The sequence below is a fragment of the Mustela putorius genome, unplaced genomic scaffold (genome assembly GCF_011764305.1).
Source record: "Mustela putorius furo isolate JIRA1106 unplaced genomic scaffold, ASM1176430v1.1 tig00537335_pilon_pilon_pilon, whole genome shotgun sequence".
In the NCBI taxonomy this organism is placed as follows: domain Eukaryota; kingdom Metazoa; phylum Chordata; class Mammalia; order Carnivora; family Mustelidae; genus Mustela; species Mustela putorius.
Window position 1 is genome coordinate 5,077,447 of NW_025422457.1, and position 18,849 is coordinate 5,096,295.

At 38.4% G+C, this 18,849-nt stretch overlaps 1 protein-coding gene across 2 annotated transcripts in view; it reads right to left on the reverse strand.

Annotated features, from left to right (window-relative positions):
• Nucleotides 1-466: 466 nt before the first annotated feature.
• Nucleotides 467-18,849, reverse strand: part of TRMT1L (tRNA methyltransferase 1 like) — a 53,909-nt gene continuing 35,526 nt past the window's right edge. For both annotated transcript variants that reach the window (XM_045074313.1, XM_045074312.1), the window contains 5 exons: nucleotides 6,298-6,376; nucleotides 3,912-4,078; nucleotides 3,332-3,394; nucleotides 1,767-1,893; nucleotides 467-1,662 (listed from right to left, as the gene is read on the reverse strand). In XM_045074313.1, the coding sequence (XP_044930248.1) occupies nucleotides 1,410-1,662; nucleotides 1,767-1,893; nucleotides 3,332-3,394; nucleotides 3,912-4,078; nucleotides 6,298-6,376 (689 nt within the window). In that variant the 3' untranslated portion in view covers nucleotides 467-1,409. The remainder of the gene's footprint in view (nucleotides 1,663-1,766; nucleotides 1,894-3,331; nucleotides 3,395-3,911; nucleotides 4,079-6,297; nucleotides 6,377-18,849) is intronic.

Genomic DNA, 18,849 nt, shown 5'->3' on the forward strand with positions numbered 1-18,849 from the left:
GAAAAGAAAAAAAAAATACCCAGCTGTAACTATGCTGTTATAAGGAGATTTTTTTTTTTTTTTAAATTTCTGCTAATATACTATGTTACCCTCACTCCCTGGATTTTTGTATATGTGGTATGCGTGGTTTTTGTTTTGGTTTTTTTTAAGATTTCATTTATCTGAGAGTGAGCAAGCATAAGCGGGGAGGGAGGTGTGTGTGTGAGAGGGAGAAGCAGGCTCCTGGCTGAGCCCAGTGTGTGGCTGGATCCCAGGACCCGGGATCAAGACCTGAGCTGAAGGCTTCACTGATGAGGCACCCGGGCACCTTTCAGTTCTAACTCCCTCTTCCATCCCCGAAGCCAGTAATACTTGTAAGAAGTTACTTCCTCTCAGAAGTACTTCAGGGTAAATACGATTAAGTCCTTGAGACAAAAAATCTAAACTTTATACCAAATCCTTTTATATAAAAACTCTTACATTCACATGAAGCAAGAACAGTATTTATTAATGGAGTTTCCACTAATTTTCATAGTCATGTTAGCCTGGGCTACTTGTTATACAAAAAAAGGAAGCACATACACACACCCGAAAACAAATCTATCCCTCCCCCCACCAAAAAAATCCTCACTTCATAAGTTCATAAGGTGACAAGTTTTACTTCTGAGAGGTAGCACAACCAAGCAAATGAATATTGTACGTGCGCTAACTGAGGCACTTGAGATCACCCCATTTAATTTACAGCAAAACCTCTCCTCTTCAGAATTTCAGTGCTTACGAAGAATTACTGTATTAGAACAATGGTCTCAATTTACTTGACAAAATCTTACTGACTTGATCCTCTAGACCTTAACTTGGAAGAAAAATGTATTTCTATCTCAGGCAAGAATTTAGATTCTCAAAAGCTACCGATAAGAAGTATGATTTCTTAAAATTGGGAACATATTTTAGCTTTGTAATTGTGAAATCGCATTAGTGATCATGAAAAAACATTGTTCTGTTCAGGGTAATTTCATATGTAAAAGGCTCCTGGCTTCATTTTGTGAGCTACAAACAGAAAAAGATATGAATCAGCTTAAGTAGACATGTGATTAAGAACAGTAAAGGATGGCTTCCATAACAGACATAAAATTGCTAACACTTTGCAAGTGGAAGTTTTCTGAGTTACTAAATGGTAGGGTGATCTCAGTCATAAACTTGGCTTCATATGAAATGTTTTCATTAAAATTTTCAGTTTTCTTTACAGTAAGAAAAACCTGGAAAGCATAGCTCCCAAACTAGCTAAGTTAGAAACTGCTAATTTTCTGAATGAAAACAGCACTGTTTTTTATTTTTACACCACTGAGTTGAAAGAATAGAAAAAGAGCTACAGTTGGTATAGAGAACTCTTAGGCCATCTCTACAGACACCTGAGTAACTCTTCTCTACATTTACCATCTTCTGCAACTGCTTGCTTCTGCTTTGTCATTCACGGACATTTCAACCCTGTCAGCTACTGTATCTTCGGAGGCTGACTGGACATGGCCCTCCGACTGTCCTCCAGTGTAGGTAGGGGTGCTGTACTTTAAAAGGATCGATTTAAACTGCATCAGAGGCGCGTCTGTACGAACACCCATGGGGTCAAAATGAGTTCGGCTTACTCGAAAGCCTGCTTGAGAAAGATAGCACAAAAACTTTTTTAACCTGCAGCAAGGAAAGGAAAAAAAGAGAGATTTTGTACCTTACTTAAATCACAATGTCATTAAAATAGCAAATATACATTTTGCCATCCACTGGCTTTGTCTTACTTTGGCATATTCATTCCCTTAATGCTGTGTCTGTGGATGTTGTAATAAAAGGGAGGATGTTCAGAACTGACATCAGTCTTTGGCCTTTTAGCTGAAGTTGTGATTGTTTCATTACCTTTTCTCTTTCCTGAAACATACATATATACACAAAATCAGATACGATACCTTTATAATGACTTTTTGGCCTGATATTTTCTATCATGAAAGGTTTAAATGTTAATCAGTTTTAGAATAATTTTAGAGCTATAGAATAACTATAGAGATGAGTCTAATTCCCTTAATCTGTACATAAAAAAAGGCTCAGAGACTTTAAATATTTTTAGAACTTAGGTTTTACTTTAGAACTTACATTTTACCTTTCTTTAAAAAAGATTTAAGACACCTCTGCTGAAGGTGAGTAGCTTGGCTGAATTTATACAATGAACAGAAGTACAACGATGCTCTTAAATCTAATGCTTTTTGCAATGTACAATAATACCTTTAACCTCCGACAGAGAAATTAAGTAGAAGAGATCATTTTTAAAAAATCAGTTGAAGATGCCAACTGAAAGTGACTGGTGGGAAGAGCATATAGTAGTTATTAAACTCAAGTTATTAAACTCTTTCTAAATATATATGTGTATATATACACACATATATACATATATATTTGTGTGTGTGCGCGCGTGTGCGTATAAAGATTTATTGGGGGGAGAGAGCAGCGTGAGGGGCTGAGAGAGCATCTCCGGCAGACTTCCCGCTGAGCATGGATGGAGCCTGACACAGGGCTTGATCTCATGACCCTGAAATCATAACCTGAGCTGACACCAAGAGTCAACGCTTGACTGACTGTACCACGCAGAAGCCCCTAAGTTGTCTTTTTAAAAAGCAAAACAAAACCTTAGACTTTACAGCACTGACATTATAAATCTTAAAATCCTTTTGAGAGGAATCTGCAATGCCTAATACAACCATATTTTGAAGTGCACATATCTCAAATTGTGAGAAGGGCCATATAGTATATTCTTACAGCCAAGGAACAAAGTCTTCTAGTTAATGAATGGAATTATTATAAACCATATGTTGAGGGGTGCTTGGGCCCCGTCAGTTAAGTGTCTGCTTTTGGCTCAGGTCATCATCTTCAGGTCCTGGGACTGAGCCCTGCATCAGGCTTCCTGCTCAGCAGTGAGTCTGCTGCTCTCTCTCCCTCTGCTCATTCTCTCAAATAATTAAAATCTTTAAAAAAAATCATGCTGATGAGAAAATTTAAAAGAATTAGAATAAAAATCTTTATAGTAATCAAATATAATTTGGTCTTAGTTTGGTTCACATGGTTCTTCAAAGTCTTACAGTTCCTTCAAGGGGGATCACTACATATTAGAGATGTGAACAAGTGCATGTTAATAGAAATTCTGAACAGTGCAAAGGACAGATAAACAAGTTTTACTATAACTGTATTGTCTGTATAATGAAAAGGCATTTTAGAGTACCGCACCAAAGCAATCTGTTCTCTTCCTGCCCTTTTACTATCTGCATTTTTGCACTGATAAATATTTACATACACACACATATACATACATACTTACCTTGTGCAATGTAGTTATCTGTTGTGGTATCGTCTGTAGTTTTAATAAACACACCATATTCTTCTAAAAGCAAATAGGAAAGGAAAATATTTTACAGACTAACATTAGCAATTTGAAGTTTAAATAAAAGCTTAGTAAGTTCTATCCACATTGTTTTTATGAAATACATGAGATTCTTTGGTAAACAGACTGTAAGAATTAGATTTTTTAACTGTGTAACAGTAATTGCTACTTCTAATGACTTACGAGAGTATTAGAATGTCTAATAGTCAGTCCCACTCTTGTATCAACAGCCTGATAAAACTACAAAAGCCTATTTACACTAAAGAGAAAATAAAGGACAAAATAGCCTTAATGAGTAATAAGTATAAACAACCTTCGTGTCTCAATGGCTATTATGTAAATTTCTGGCCACACTAATCTCAATTACCTAAGGTTTCTCCTTCTAGAAACAAGATAGAGGCTAATAAAATCACAACAGACTTTTAGTTTTTTTAATCTACTAAAATTAGAGAAAAATATGTATTTGTATCTTAATAAAACTATTATTCATTTCAGGCCCTGAATACAAATTAGTCACCTTGCTTGTTGAGATTTGAAGGTGCATGAACTGAAAACTGGCTTTGAGGAGTACACTCTGATTCAAAGATTAATGTCTTTATTAGGGTTTGAATGTCATCTAAACCATGGTGAAAAGATTCAAAGAGCATTCTTTTGAGGAATCCAGTATTGAAAAGGGAACTTGACCTGAAAAAAAGAAAAAATATGGAGAAATGGGTATGAAAAATGTCTATTAAAAAAGTATAATTTAACTATGAGATATATTATTAGTTATAGGATGGAGAAAATGGTGAAATTAAAAAAAAATTATGATTTAATTTAAAATTATTTTCTGTTTTTCCCACTCCTTTTATCATGTTAGTTCTCTAATGGGATTAGTCATGGGAATTTCATTCAAAGTAAATCAACAAAGGATTTACTGAACCCTCATGTAAGGTGTAAGGTGTAGAGCCCTGTGGTACATGGGGACACGGAGGGGAAACCAAAGTTATTATCATTAGAAAATAGTGTTTGCCCTGTAACAGCCTATAAATCTAGACAGACACATAGTGTGATACAGAAGTTTTCACAATGCATCTTCCTGTCAGTAAAATCTTAATCCAATGTGTATATGTAGGGCGGAGTGGGCAGGAGGAGATATAAGAGGAGCATCAGATGTTGTAATGGTGATTCATTAAAAACATGGCACAAGGGTAAGTCTGATTTGCTTCCCATTTGAGAAGCACAGGTGGAACAGACAGAATCTAAATTCCAAGTCAGATAAACCTAGATTTTCATGCAGGCTCCACCACTTACTACCTACGGAGCTGGAGTAATTAGTGCTTTTGAGTCCCTTATTCCTCATTATAAAATAGGAAATAAAACTTCTCAGACTTGTTTCGGGAACTAATGAGATGACACACATAAAATCCTTAGTCTGAGGTGTATCCTCAATGAATGAAAGTTATTATCATTAGGTTAGCAAATATATATGAAAGGATATATCATTTTAAAGTGTCAAATGAATTATCAATGTAAGATTTACTAAAATGGAACTGAGAATCTTGGGTTAAAGCATTAAGAGAGACTTCAAAGAACACAACTGAATCGGAGCTGGAGAAAGGGGAAGAGACTGCATAAGAGTAAAGACATGAACAATGGTTTTGAATGAGGAAATCCTACGACATGGTTTATAATTCAGTGCTGGAATCAAGAAATCTGAGTTCTGGCCCTGCCTGTAGTACTACTAACTTTGGGGGTTCACTTTCAGCCAGCACTTAAAAACACTGTCACTGGGGTGCCTGGGTGGCTCCGTCGTTAAGCATCCTGGGATCAAGCCCTGTATCGGGTTCCCTGCTCAGCGCGAAGTCTGTTTCTCCCTGTCCCATCCCCTGCTTGTGTTCCCTCTCTCCCTTTGTCTCGCTCCGTCAAGTAAATAAATCTTAAAAACACCAACAAAAACCCCTGCCATAAACTTCTCCATAAAATGAGGATGTTGGGCTTGATCTTCCTTCTGGATCCAGCAACTTGTTACTCCTAATTCCCCCAGTCCTCAGATCAGCGAGAGGAAGAACAATCTGCAGCAAGTGCTATAGGCAAGAGAGTACTAAAGGAAAGGCTAGCTAAGTCATTCTTGGTTTAAGAATATGTGCATGAGATGAGGATAAAATAATGGGCACCAGCACAAACATTTACCATTTGAGTTAAATTTTAGGTTTAGTAGATGACTAAACCTTGACCTTATAAGCAAGGTAGAAATCTGCCATGATATTTGTCACAATATTGTTAGGAATCTCAAATTTCTATCAGAATCTCTAGTGACAACCTAAAAGTAAGGGTTCTGATTAAAAACAATTCAACTTTAAGTCACTAAAAACACAACGGCTAGTTTACTAATGATGCAGAAGCACACATACACACATTGGGCCCCCTGCTCAGAGGGGAGTCTGCTTCTCCCTCTCCCTCTGCCCCCCACCCCTGCTGCTTGTGCACTCTCTCAAATAAATAAAATCTTTTTAAAAAAATGCATTTAATAGACTAACCTACTGAACATTATAGCCTAGCCTAATCTACCTTACACATGCTCAGAAAGCACTTCCCTTAGCCAACAGTGGGCAAAATCATCTAGCACAAAGCCTATTTTATTATAAAGTATTGACTAGTTCATGTAATTTATTGAATATTCTGCTGAAAGTGAAAAACAATGGTTCTAAGTGTACTGGTCGTTGACCCTCATGATTGTGTGACTGGCTTGCTGTTACTGCCCAATATGAGAGAAGACTATCGCATTTTGCTAGTTTGGAAAAGATCAAAATTTACAATTTGAAGTACATTTTCTATCAAATGTGTATTGCCTCTGCACCACTATAAAGTTGAAAAATCCCAAGTTGGGGACCATCTGTATATTATTAGGCTTAAGCACATACCATAGAGGTCCAAGTTCTATTGCTGTCTTTCCGGGCATGCTTCCGTGACAGTTGCAGGGCAGCTGTCTATATGGGTTTTCTGAAAATATTATAAAAAGAAAAATCAAAGGAGAAATGATATTGTAAATAGTAACTTAAATTTATAATAATTTGCAGCCACTACATAATGAGGATCTACTATGTGCCAGGTATTATGCTGAGTATTTTACACACATTTAAAAATTTTAATCCTTACAACTCTCTGAAGCAGGTACTGTTAAAATCTCAATTATCCAGATCAGAGAATTAAAGCTTAAGAGAGGTCACAGAAATCTGTGTCAGATGGCTTATAAGAGGCATAACTTTTACTAGCTTTTTTCATCACTATGCTACGTGAAATAATTTCAGTAGGAGAAAATCCTTAGAAGTCCACAAGATACCCATTTAAAATCAGCTGATGGGAGGTATAATTTACATGCAATAAAATGTATATATGTTATGTGAAAAGGTTGATGAGTTTTAACAAATGGATATAACCATGTAACCAACATCCCATCAAAATAAAGACATTTCTCATTAGTTGCTTCTTCTGCAATGGGAAGAAAACAAGTTACTCCCTAGACTTGATTCAGCCTATATTCAGCCCTATTACTCCCTAGGCTTGATTCTAGCCTATATTCAGCCCCCAAAATATAGACTAGAAGAATCGTAATTCAGTTTAAAGAACAATGAGAGGCCTTATATAATCCCAAGGAAATTGGAGAAATTGGACAAGTACTAGCATTATTCTTAGTTTCCCAAATGGGCTACTATGAACTGTTCAGTTCCCTAAGCCCTAGATTAGCATTATTTTAAATCATGCTCACCCATTAACTTCCCTCAGGCCATTCTTGGGTTATTATTCACTTTCTTGAAATGACCTGATCTGATCAATCAGTCCTAGATATATCCACAATTCAGAATTATGGTGGGAGGGACATAGGTCTATAGCCATGCTATTGGACATCACTGTTATTCAAGGTGATTAAATGGGTAATGCACAGACGTGAGATCTTTAGATTTATTTGAAGGCTTCTTCCCTCACTGTTTTTACTAGATCTACTTTTCAGTATTATTTAACTCTAAGCCTTAAAGAATGTTATCAACATTGGATTCATTAAGAACTATGTTCCTCAAACATTATGTGAATATATCCAAGAAGTCTTCCCTCAAACCATTAAATAAGTAAATTATAAAACTATAGTCAGTATTACCCCAATTAGGACAATTTATATTTACAGTTCTGTCAGTTACACCTACTTACCACAGGTAGGCAGCACACACATGAATTTTTATTAGTCAGTTTGTTTCCTGATGCATTTATAAAATGCTCCCATTGTATCAATGTATGTTTTTTCCTAAACCTCTGGCCTAGGATTTCTCAGTGTTAGGCCAGCAATAGCAAATTTCCTCTTTGACAGGTCAGAACTATCATTTCAAGTCACCAGGAGCAAAAAATGAAAGGGTATATACCATGTCATCAGTATATAGGCTATGAAGACAATTCCAGATGAGGATTAAAAAAATACTCGGAGACTTCTATTTAAATGCAATAGATTGAACAGGTATGTTCTCTCTTCTATCCTTTAAAGCATTATTAAAATGAGAACAAAGAATAAAAGTCAAACCCAAGGATAAAATGGGAGCAGAGGTAACAAAAGATAGTAAGAGATGTCAATAAAATTTTCGAAGTGGAAATGAGGTACACAAGAGGATAGATGATTTAGCAGGCCAGACAATGCTAAAGCTAAGCCTGAAATGGGCAGACAGTCTACCGATAACACAAGTAACCCCCCAGTGCTGTGGGACCCCAGAAAGACCTAAGAATGGAAGGTACTGATCATCTTGGAAGATGGGTATGGGGCAGTAGTGCAAAAAAGAAGCCTGGCTGAAAATTTTTAAGGAGTTTAAGACCTTTAAGATTTCTTTAATACCCACAATCAGACTTCTGTGCTTCCTCATTCCAAAAAATGAAGTTAATCTTAGGTGAGGCTGAACCATGGAGGACCTGGAACCAGAGGCATCAGTCACAGTTGAGAGTGAGATTTATGAAAAGAGAGGGATTAAGTAAAAGACATCATAAATGGTAAGACCTTCCAAGTCTCCTTTCCCAGCATGGCTCTAGAAAGCTGATGGAAGATTCAAAGATTACTCTAGAAAAACTTACCAATGTAAGAGAAAAACCCTAATATATTCATTTTCATCTGGGGGATTCCCTTGTGAAAGGGCAGACTAGTGCCTTCTCATTGGAGTAAAATATATCAGTCTATAAGCCCTGACTCCAGTGCTTCCAAAAAACTTGCAGTGTGGAGAGATAACCAAGGACCATTAGACATTCGAGATGTACCATGACAGAGAACAAAATTACAACACAGAAAGAAATTGTTAGGAAACAGAAGAACTAAAACAAAATAACAGAAACAACAATACAAAACTGAACTGAAAAAATCTTCTCTCCCTTAAATAAAAATATAAAAAAAATATAAAAAAAAATTATAACCAATATTCTTAAAGAGCTACGATCTGATTTTGTATCTCCGAAACAAGAATAGGACACTATTAAAAAAACAATGAAAAAATATGAAGTAACTTAAAAACTGACAAAATATGACAAATTTAAAAAAGGAGAGTTGGAAAATAACAATCAGGGAAATCTATAAAGTAGAACCAAATGCCCATGAAATGAAAAAGACTGTCCAACTGGGGCCATATTCTACTATGGACTCTTCAGATCACTTAAGCCCCAGAAGAGTTATTTTAAATCACGCTCTCTCACTAACTTCCCTCAGGCCATTCTTGGGTCATCATTCACTTTCTTGGAATTCCCCTACTGGGTATTTCCTTAAAGAATAGTAAAACACTGGGCGCCTGGGTGGCTCAGTGGGTTAAAGCCTCTGCCTTCGGCTCAGGTCATGATCCCAGGGTCCTGGGATCAAGCCCCGCATCGGGCTCTCTGCTCAGCAGGGAGTCTGCTTCCCCCTCTGTCTCTCTCTGCCTGCCTCTCTGCCTACTTGTGATCTCTGTCTGCCAAACAAATAATCTTTAAAAAAAAAAAAAAAGAATAGTAAAACACTAATCTGAAAAGATACATGCACCCTTATACTTACTGCAGCATTACTTAGAATAGCCAAGATATGGAAGCAACCTAAGCGTCCATCAACAGATGAATGGATAAGGAAAATGTGGTATTTATATATATTCTTGCACAATGGAACATTATGCAGCCATAAAAAGGATAAGATTGTACCATTTAAGACAACAAGAATGGACCTAGAGGGTATTAAGCTAAGTGAAATAAGTCAGATTGAGAAAGACAAATACCATATGATTCCACTGAAGTGGAATCTAAAAAAATTTTTAAAAACCCCACCAATGAATAAACAAACAAAAAGCAGAGTTAGACCCATAAATACCGAGAAAAACTGATGTTTGCCAGAGGGAAGGGAGGATGGTTGAAGGGGAAAGGGAGATATAGTCCTCCAGTTAGGGAATAAGTAAATCATGGAAATAAAAGTCACAGCGTAAGAAATACAATCAGTGATACTGTAATACTGATGTAATGGGACAGATGGTAGCTATACTTGTGGCATAATGTAGAAATTTGTCAAGATCACTAAGTTGTACACCTAAAAAAATAACATTGTGTGTCAACTATACTCAAAAAAGAAAAATTGAAAAAAAAATGTGGTATATATGTGATAGAATATCATTCAGCCATGAAAAAGAGGGAAACCTTGCAATTTGTGACAACGTGAATGAACCTTAACGGCATTATACTTACTGAAATCAGAGAAAGAAATACTTTATGATCTCACTATATGTGAAATCTGAAAAAGTTGAACTCATAGTAACAGAATAGATTGGTATTTACCAAGACCCAGGGGTGGGGGAAATGAAGAGATGTTGGTAAAGGACTATAAACCTTCAGTTAAAAGATGATGTGGGGATCTAATAATATACAATGTGATTATAACAATGCTAGATTGTATCATTGAGATTTACTAGAGAGAGTAAATCTTAAGTATTCTTATTACACACACACACACACACACACACGAAAGGAACTGTGAGGTCATGAAAGCATTAACCATTCATACTGTGGGAGTTCACTATACATGTACATGAAATCAGTGATACGCATTGTACACCTTAAAGTTAAAGAGTTCTTGTCAATTATATCTGAATAAAGCTGGTAAAAACATAGTAAGTTCCAAAGAAAGGACCTTGCCTCTGAAAGAAAAGAAAGAATACAAGAGTTAAAAGAAAAAATTTTCCAGGGCTGAGAAGGTGGTGGATTAAGAGGACCCTAAGCTTACCTTATCCCATGGATACAGTTAGAGAACACTTACGTATCACAAATAACCCAGAACACAACCCGGAGACTGGCAGAACAAACTCCACAACAAAAGGTAGAGAAGATGGGGCGCCTGGGTGGCTCAGTGGGTTAAGCCTCTGCCTTCGGCTCAGGTCATGATCCCAGGGTCCTGGGATCAAGACATACATCGGGCTCTCTGCTCAGTGGAGAGCCTGCTTCCCCCTCTCTCTCTGCCTGCCTCTCTGCCTACTTGTGATCTCTGTCTGTCAAATAAATAAATAAAATCCTTAAAAAAAAAAAAAGGTAGAGAAGAGGCCACACTGAAGAGGGTAGGAAGGGCAGAAATGTGGTGGAGAGCAAACCAGCATCCTCGTTGGACAAGGGGAGGGAGCACTGGAGTGGAAATGGGAGAGAAACATTCTCCTACCTGGGAGCTCACACAGGGAAAAGAGATACCTATAACACCTGGCTTTGAAAGGGAGAGGGGGGCTGAATTTCTTGAGTTTTAGAACCAGTGGGGCTTAACGCCTGGCATTTTGAAAATCAGGAGGCTCAGTTCTGGGAAAGCCTGGAGGGCAACAGGAAGTTCAGACCCTGCCCATAAAGAGCCAGCCTGACAAAGCCCCCAGACATTCAGCAGAGAAGCAGCAATTTGAAAAATGCCCGGGACAGTGGGGAGGGAGAGTAGTTTACTCATTTCAGATCGTGTTCTGGAGGGGCAGGGATTGCTAGGGGACTTCTCTAGGACATATTCAAAAAAAAGGAAAAAAAAATCTTTTCCCCCTTTGAATCCCATGAATCCCTATCCCATGAATACTCTATTCAGCAAGGCTATCATTCAAAACAGAAGGTCAGATAGAGTTTCTCAGACAAACAAAAGCTGAAGGAGTTCATGACCACTGAGCCAGCCATACAAGAGATGTTAAAGGGGACTCTTGAGAAGACCGGACTGTAAATAATAAGAGTAAGAGATGTAGGAAACACCAAACCAATAAAAGCATATCTTTAAGGGGCGCCTGGGTGGCTCAGTGGGTTAAAGCCTCTGCCTTCGCTCTGGTCATGATCCCAGGTACCTGGGATCAAGCCCCGCATCGGGCTCTCTGATCAGCAGGGGGCCTACTTCCTCCTCTCTCTGCCTGCCTCTTGCCTACTTGTGATCTCTGTCAAATTAATAAATAAAATCTTTTTTAAAAAAAGCGTATCTTTAACAATATAAGTATATCTTTAGGGGCGCCGGGTGGGGGTGCTCGGTGGGTTAAGCCTCTGCCTTTCGGCATGAGGTCATGGTCTCAGGGTCCTGGGACTGAGTCCCGCATCAGGCTCTCTGCAGAGCAGGGAGCCTGCTTCCCCCTCTATCTCTGCCTGCTGCTCTGCCTACTTGTGATCTCTCTCTCTGTCAAATAAATAAATAAAGTCTATCTAACTATCTATCTATCTCTTTAAAAATCAGTCAAGGGATTCACAAAATAAAAAAACATAAAATATGACACTATAATAGCTAAAATAGTGGAGAGAGAGGAGTAAAGAATGGGTTCAAACTTAAATGACCATCAATTTAATATAGACTGCTATATGCAGAAGATGTTTATACAGATCTAATGATGACCACTAATCAAAAATCACTAATAGATATGCAAAGAATAAAGAGAAAGGAATCCAAATATATCACTAGAGACAGTAAATTATGAAAAAGAGCAAGAGAAGGACCAGAGAAGTACAAAACAACTACAAAACAAGTACCAAAATGGCAATAAATACAAAATCTATTAATAATTACTTTCAATGTAAATGGACTAAGTTCTCCAATCAAATGAAATAGGGTGATGGAATCGTTAAAAAAATGAGATCTATATGCTGCCTACAAGACTCATTTCAGACCTAAAGACACATGCCAATTGAAAGTGAGGAGATGTAGAACCATTTATCTTGTAAACAGATGTCAAAAGAGCTGGTGTAGGGGCGGCTGGGTGGCTCAGTGGGTTAAAGCCTCTGCCTTTGGCTCAGGTCATGATCCCAGGGTCCTGGGATCGAGCCCCGCATCGGGCTGTCTGCTCCGCGGAGAGCCTGCTTCCTCCTCTCTCTCTTTCTGCCTGCCTCTCTGCCTACTTGTGATCTCTGTCTGTCAAATAAATAAATAAATAAATAAAATCTAAGAAAAAAAAAAAGAAAGCTGGTGTAGCAATATTTGTATTGAACAAAACAATTTAAAACAAAAACTGTAACAAGAGACAAAGAATACTACATAATAATAAAGGGGACAATCCAAAAAGAAGATACAATAATTGTAAATATTTATGCAACCAACATGGGAGTACCCAAATACATAAAACAATTAATAACATAAAGGAATGGGGCACCTGGGTGGCTCAGTGGGTTAAAGCCTCTGCCTTTGGCTCAGGTCATGATCCCAATGTCCTGGGATTGAGCCCTGCATTGGGCTCTCTGCTCAGCGGGGAGCCTGCTTCCTCCTCTCTCTCTCTCTCTCTGCCTGCCTCTCTGCCTACTTGTGATCTGTCAAATAAATAAATAAACAAAATCTTAAAAAAAAAAAATAAAGGAACTGATAGTAATACAGTAATAGTAGGAGACTTCAACATCCCACTTACATCAATGGACAGATCGTACAAACAACAAATATATTAGGAAACCAAATCTAAATCCAACATATAGTCAAAGCATCATTCATCATTATCAAGTGGGATTTGTTCCCGGTATTGCAAAGATGATTCAATATTCACTAATCAATATGGTATATCACATCAACAAAAGAAAGGATAAAAACCATATGATCATTTTAATAGATGCAGAAAAAGCAACTGACAAAGTACAGCATCCATTCATGATAAAAACCCTCAACACAGTAGGTTTAGAGGAAACATTCCTCAACATAATACAGGCCTTACATGAAAAACCCACAGCTAACACCATACTCAGTGGGGAAAAACCGGTTTTCCCCTCAGGTCAAAAACAAGACAAAAGGGTACCAGCTCTTGCCATTTTCGTTCAACAGAGTAATGGAAGTCCTAGTCACAGCAATTGGACAACAAAAAGAAATAAAAGGTATTGAAATTGGTACGGAAGAAATCAAACTGTCACTATTTGCAGATGACAGGATACTCTACATAGAAAACCCTAAGAATTCTACCAAAAACTGGCAGAACTGATAAATGAATTCAGTAAGGTTGCAGGATACAAAATCAATGTACAGAAATCTGTGCATTTCTATACACTAATAATAACACAGCAGAAAGAGAAATCAAGAAAACGATTCCATTGGGGCACCTGGATGGCTCAGTGGGTTATGCATCTGACTCTTGATTTTGGCTCGGGTCAAGATCTCATGGTCATGAAATTGAGCCCTATCTCAGACTCTACACTGGGCGTGGGGCCTACTTAAGATTCTTTCTCGCTCTCTATGTCCCTCCCCTCTCTCAAAAAAGAAAAAGAAAGAAAGAAAGAAGCAGAGAGAAGATAATCCCAATTATAATTGCACTAGAAGTAATAAAATACCTATGAATAAACTTAATCAAAGAAGTGAAGAGCCTATACTCTGAAAAATATAAAACACTGATGAAATTGAAGATCACATAAAGAAATGGAAAGATATTCCATGCTCATCAACTAGAACAAATATTGTTAAAATGTCCATACTATACAAGCAATCTACAGATTAAATGTAATCTCTATCAAAATACCAAAAACTTTTTACAGAACTAGAACATCCTAAAATTTGTACGGAACCACCAAAGACCCTGAGTAGCCAAGCAATCTTGAAAATGAAAAACAAAACGAGAGGTATCACAATTCCAGATTTCAAGTTATATTACAAAGCTGTAGTAATCAAAAGTGTGGTATCAACACAAAAACAGATACACAGATCAATGGAACAGAACAGAAAGCCCAGAAATAAACCCACAGTTAAATGGTCAATTAATCTTTGACAAAGAAGACAAGAACTTAAATGTGAGAGAGGAAACCATAAAAATCCTAGAAGAGAGTACAGGCAGTAATTTCTCTGAAACTGGTCATAACAATATTCTTCTAGGTGTATGTCTGTCTCCTGAGGCAAGGGAAACAAAAGCAAAAATAATCTCCTGGGATTACAGCAAAGGAAACGACAAACAAAACAAAAAGACAATCTACTGAGTGGGGAAAGATACTTGCAAATGATAAATCCAATGAAGGGTTAGTACAAAATATAGAAAGAACTTATACAACTCAACACCAAGGGCCCCCAAGTAACCCCCTAAAATTAGGAGACTTAAACAGACAATTCTCCAAAGAAGACACACAGATGGCCAACAGACACATGGAAAGATGCTCAATGTCACTCAGGAAATGCAAATCAAAACCACAGTGAGGTAACAAGTCATACCTGTTAGGATGGCTAAAATAAAAAACTCAAGAAACAACAAGTGTGGGCAAGGATGTGGAGAAAAAAGAACCCCTTGTGTACTGTTGGTGGGAATGCAAACTGGTACAGCCACCGTGGAAAACAGTATGGAGGGTCCTCAAAAAATTAAAAATAGAGCTACCCTATGATCACCCTACAATCCAGTAATTGCACTACTGGGCATTTACCTAAAGAATATGAAAACACTAATTTGAAGGGATATATACACCCCAACGTTTATGGCAGCCAAACTATGGAAACAGCGCAAATGTCCACTGATAGATGAATGGATAAAGAAGACGTGGCACGTGTGTACGCGCGCGCGCGCGCACACACACACACACACACATGATTATTATTCAGCCATAAGAATGAAATTTTGCTATTTGCAACTTATATGGATTTAGAGTATAATTCTGAAATAAGCCAGTCAGGTAAAGACAAATATCATTTCACTCATATGTGGAATTTAAGAAACAAATGAACAAAGGAAGGAAAAAAGACAAATGAAAAAGCAGACTTCTTTTTCTTTTTTTTTTTAAAGATTTTATTTATTTGTCAGAGAGAGAGAGGGAGAGAGAGCGAGCAAAGGCAGACAGAATGGCAGGCAGAGGCAGAGGGAGAAGCAGGCTCCCTGCCAAGCAAGGAGCCCGATGTGGGACTCTATCCCAGGCGGCTGGGATCATGACCTGAGCCGAAGGCAGCCGCTTAACCAACTGAGCCACCCAGGCGTCCCGAAAAAGCAGACTTTTAACTCCAGAGAACAAACAGATGGTTACCAGAGGAAAGGTGGGCTGGGAGATGTGTTAAATATGTGAAGGAGATTAGGTGTGCACTTGTCTTAGTGAGCACAGAATCATGTATGGAACTGCTGGATCACTGTTATACACCTGAAACTAATATAGTAATATATATGAACTATGATGGAATTAAAAAAAAATGGGGCACCTGGGTGGTTCAGTCATTAAGCGTCTGCTTTCAGCTCAGGTCATGATCCCAGGGTCCTGGGATTGAGCCGCGTGGTGACCTCCCTGCTCAGTGGAGAGCCTGCTTCTCCCTCTAACTGCTACTTCTCCTACTTGTGCACAGGCTCTCTCTCTGTCAAATAAATATATAGAAATTTAAAAAAAAAAATTACCTAGAACTGAAGAACTCAAGATTCCTTTTTTTAAAAAAGAGATTTTATTATTTATTTATTTATTTGTCAGAGAGAGAGAGAGAGAGAGAGCGAGCACACAGGCAGGCAAAGTTGCAGGCAGAGGCACAGTAAGAAACAGGCTCCCTGCCGAGCAAGGAGCCCGATGTGGGATTCAATCCCAGGACGCAGAGATCATGACCCAAGCCAAAGGCAGCTGCTTAACCAACTGAGCCACCCAGATGTCCCAGAACTCAAGTTTCTTAAAGGTCTCACAGATTACCCAAGGACAATGAGCTAAAAAAGATGACCTGCATATTATCACAAAATTTTAGAATATTGGGTAAACAAAAGATACATTAAGACCATTCGTAGGAGAAAAAAAAAATCACAAATGATTAGATGTAAGAACAATAGCAAAGGGGTGCCTGGGTGGCTCAGTCAGTTGAGTGTCAGCCCGACTTGGTTTCAGTTCAGGTCATGATCTCGGGGTGATGAGATGGGCTCCATGCTCAGCCCTCAGTCTGCTTGAGATTCTACCCCATCCCCACAACTTCTCCCTCTGCTCATATGCACTCTCTCTTGCAAATAAATAAAATCTAAAAAAAAAAAAAACAAAAAAAAGCAGGCTTCTCAATATTAATACTGGAGGCTAGAAGGCAAGGAAATAATAATACCTTAAGCATTCTGAAGAAAAACAATTCACAACCTACAATTCTACACTTTGCCATACAATCCTTCTCAGGAAGCCACAGGAAAAAGTGCTCATTCAGAAAAAGGAAACAGACAAAGATAATAGAAAAATACATAAGGTCCAGATGTAGGAGATTCATCAGATGGAGAAAGCCAAAGCAATTTGGCTGTTAAAGGCCTTCAGAGGACTTAAAAATAAACCATCCAAAGGAAAGCAGAAGTACTGTCTCCAGGGGAGTGAAACTGGAACCGAAGATTACCAAATGTACTTACCCATACAGAAAGGAGCCCTGAAACTACAGCATAGAGTCTGGGAATAGAGTATGAAGAGTGAACATATACAAAGAAGGAAACAAAAGCAGTAATTATTAATTCTGGAGTTATCAAAGAGTTGCATACAAAAAGAAACATTATTACAGCATAGTAACTGGTTCATCTGTGTTGAAGCAGCCTTCTAAGATAGCAGAGATGACCTGTGTCCCCTGGTTCTCATATCTTTGTGGAGTCCCTTCTTCCCCTTCTTCTCAACTGTGAGATCACTGAATCTAGAGCTCATCTCTAACTACTAAAATATAGCAAAAATGATGGATAGTGTTAGACTAGGTTATGAAGACCATGACTTCTGTCTAGCTTTCTTTTGTTTTCTCTTTAGTTCTTGCTGGATCATTCTGATGAAGGAAGCCACCGTGTTGTGAGCTGCTGGATGAAGAGGAATGTGTGATTAGGAACTGAGGAAGCCTCTGAGCAGCCGGCAAGGTGCTGAGGTCTTCAGTCTAACGACCTACAAGGATCTGAATCTAGGTAACAGCCACGTGAATAAGCTTGTAAGGACATCCTTCCCCAGTCAGGCTTTGATCGCAGCCTCGGCAAACACCTTAACTGCAGCATTGGGAGGGACCCTGCGTTAGTGGACCCAGCTATGTCATGCCCGGATTCTTAATTCAGAAAAATTAGGAGATAATAAATACTGTTGTTTTAAGTCACTAAATGTCAGAGTAATTTGTTACACAGCAACAGATAATACAACTTTGAGTAATAATTTCATATTCATAAAAATATAACCACTGAATATTGATTTAGCTAACCCTGGAGAAGGGAAGCACATGTATGTAACTTGGTTGAAGAAGCTGAATCCTTTCCTTCCATGGAAGGAACTTATAGGTAGTTTAAGCATGCCATTTAGGAACAAGGACATAAATATTAGAAGCAATAGCTGTTGAGATTTTAGCTGGTAACTCCAGGGAGCACGGCAGAGATCCTTATCACTACAACTATGGAACTAGGGCGCCTGGGTGCTTTAGTTAGTTAAGCATCTGCCTTTGGCTCAGATCAAGATTCTGGGGTCTTGGGATCGAGCCTCAGTTAGGTTCCCTGCTCAGTGGGGAATCTGCTTCCCCCTCCTTCTGTGTGTGTGCTCTTTCTCTTCTTGCTCTCTCTCAAGTAACTAAATAAAATCTTAAAATACTATGGAACTAGTTGATTTTTTAAACAATGTATTACAAGTTGATAAAAGTATAGAAAATTCTGAGTGAGCTAACTTCTCTAAAAGACATACTTATTTACACTTTAAGTCCTGTATGATTGCAAGCAAAATGCACAAAATAAATCATTTCTTTACAGCAATTTATTAAGCAAAAAATTCTTGGAATGCCTGGGTAGGCCAGGTGGTTTCTGCCTTCCCCTCGGCCCATGATCCTGGGGTCCTGGGATCAGGCCTTGTATCAGGGTCTCCCTGCTCAGCAGGGAGCCTGCTTCTCCCTCTCCTTCTGCCAGACTTTCTCAAATAAATAAAAATCTTAAAAAAAAAATCCTTTAAAATGTTTGATTAAAAATAAGGAAAAAAGGGGGCACCTGGGTGGCTCAGTGGGTTAAACCCTCTGCCTTCAGCTCAGGTCATGATCTCAGGGTCCTGGGATTGAGCCCCACATTGGACTCTCTGCTGGGCAGGGAGCCTGCTTCCCCCTCCCTCCCACTCCCCACCTGCCGCTCTGCCTACTT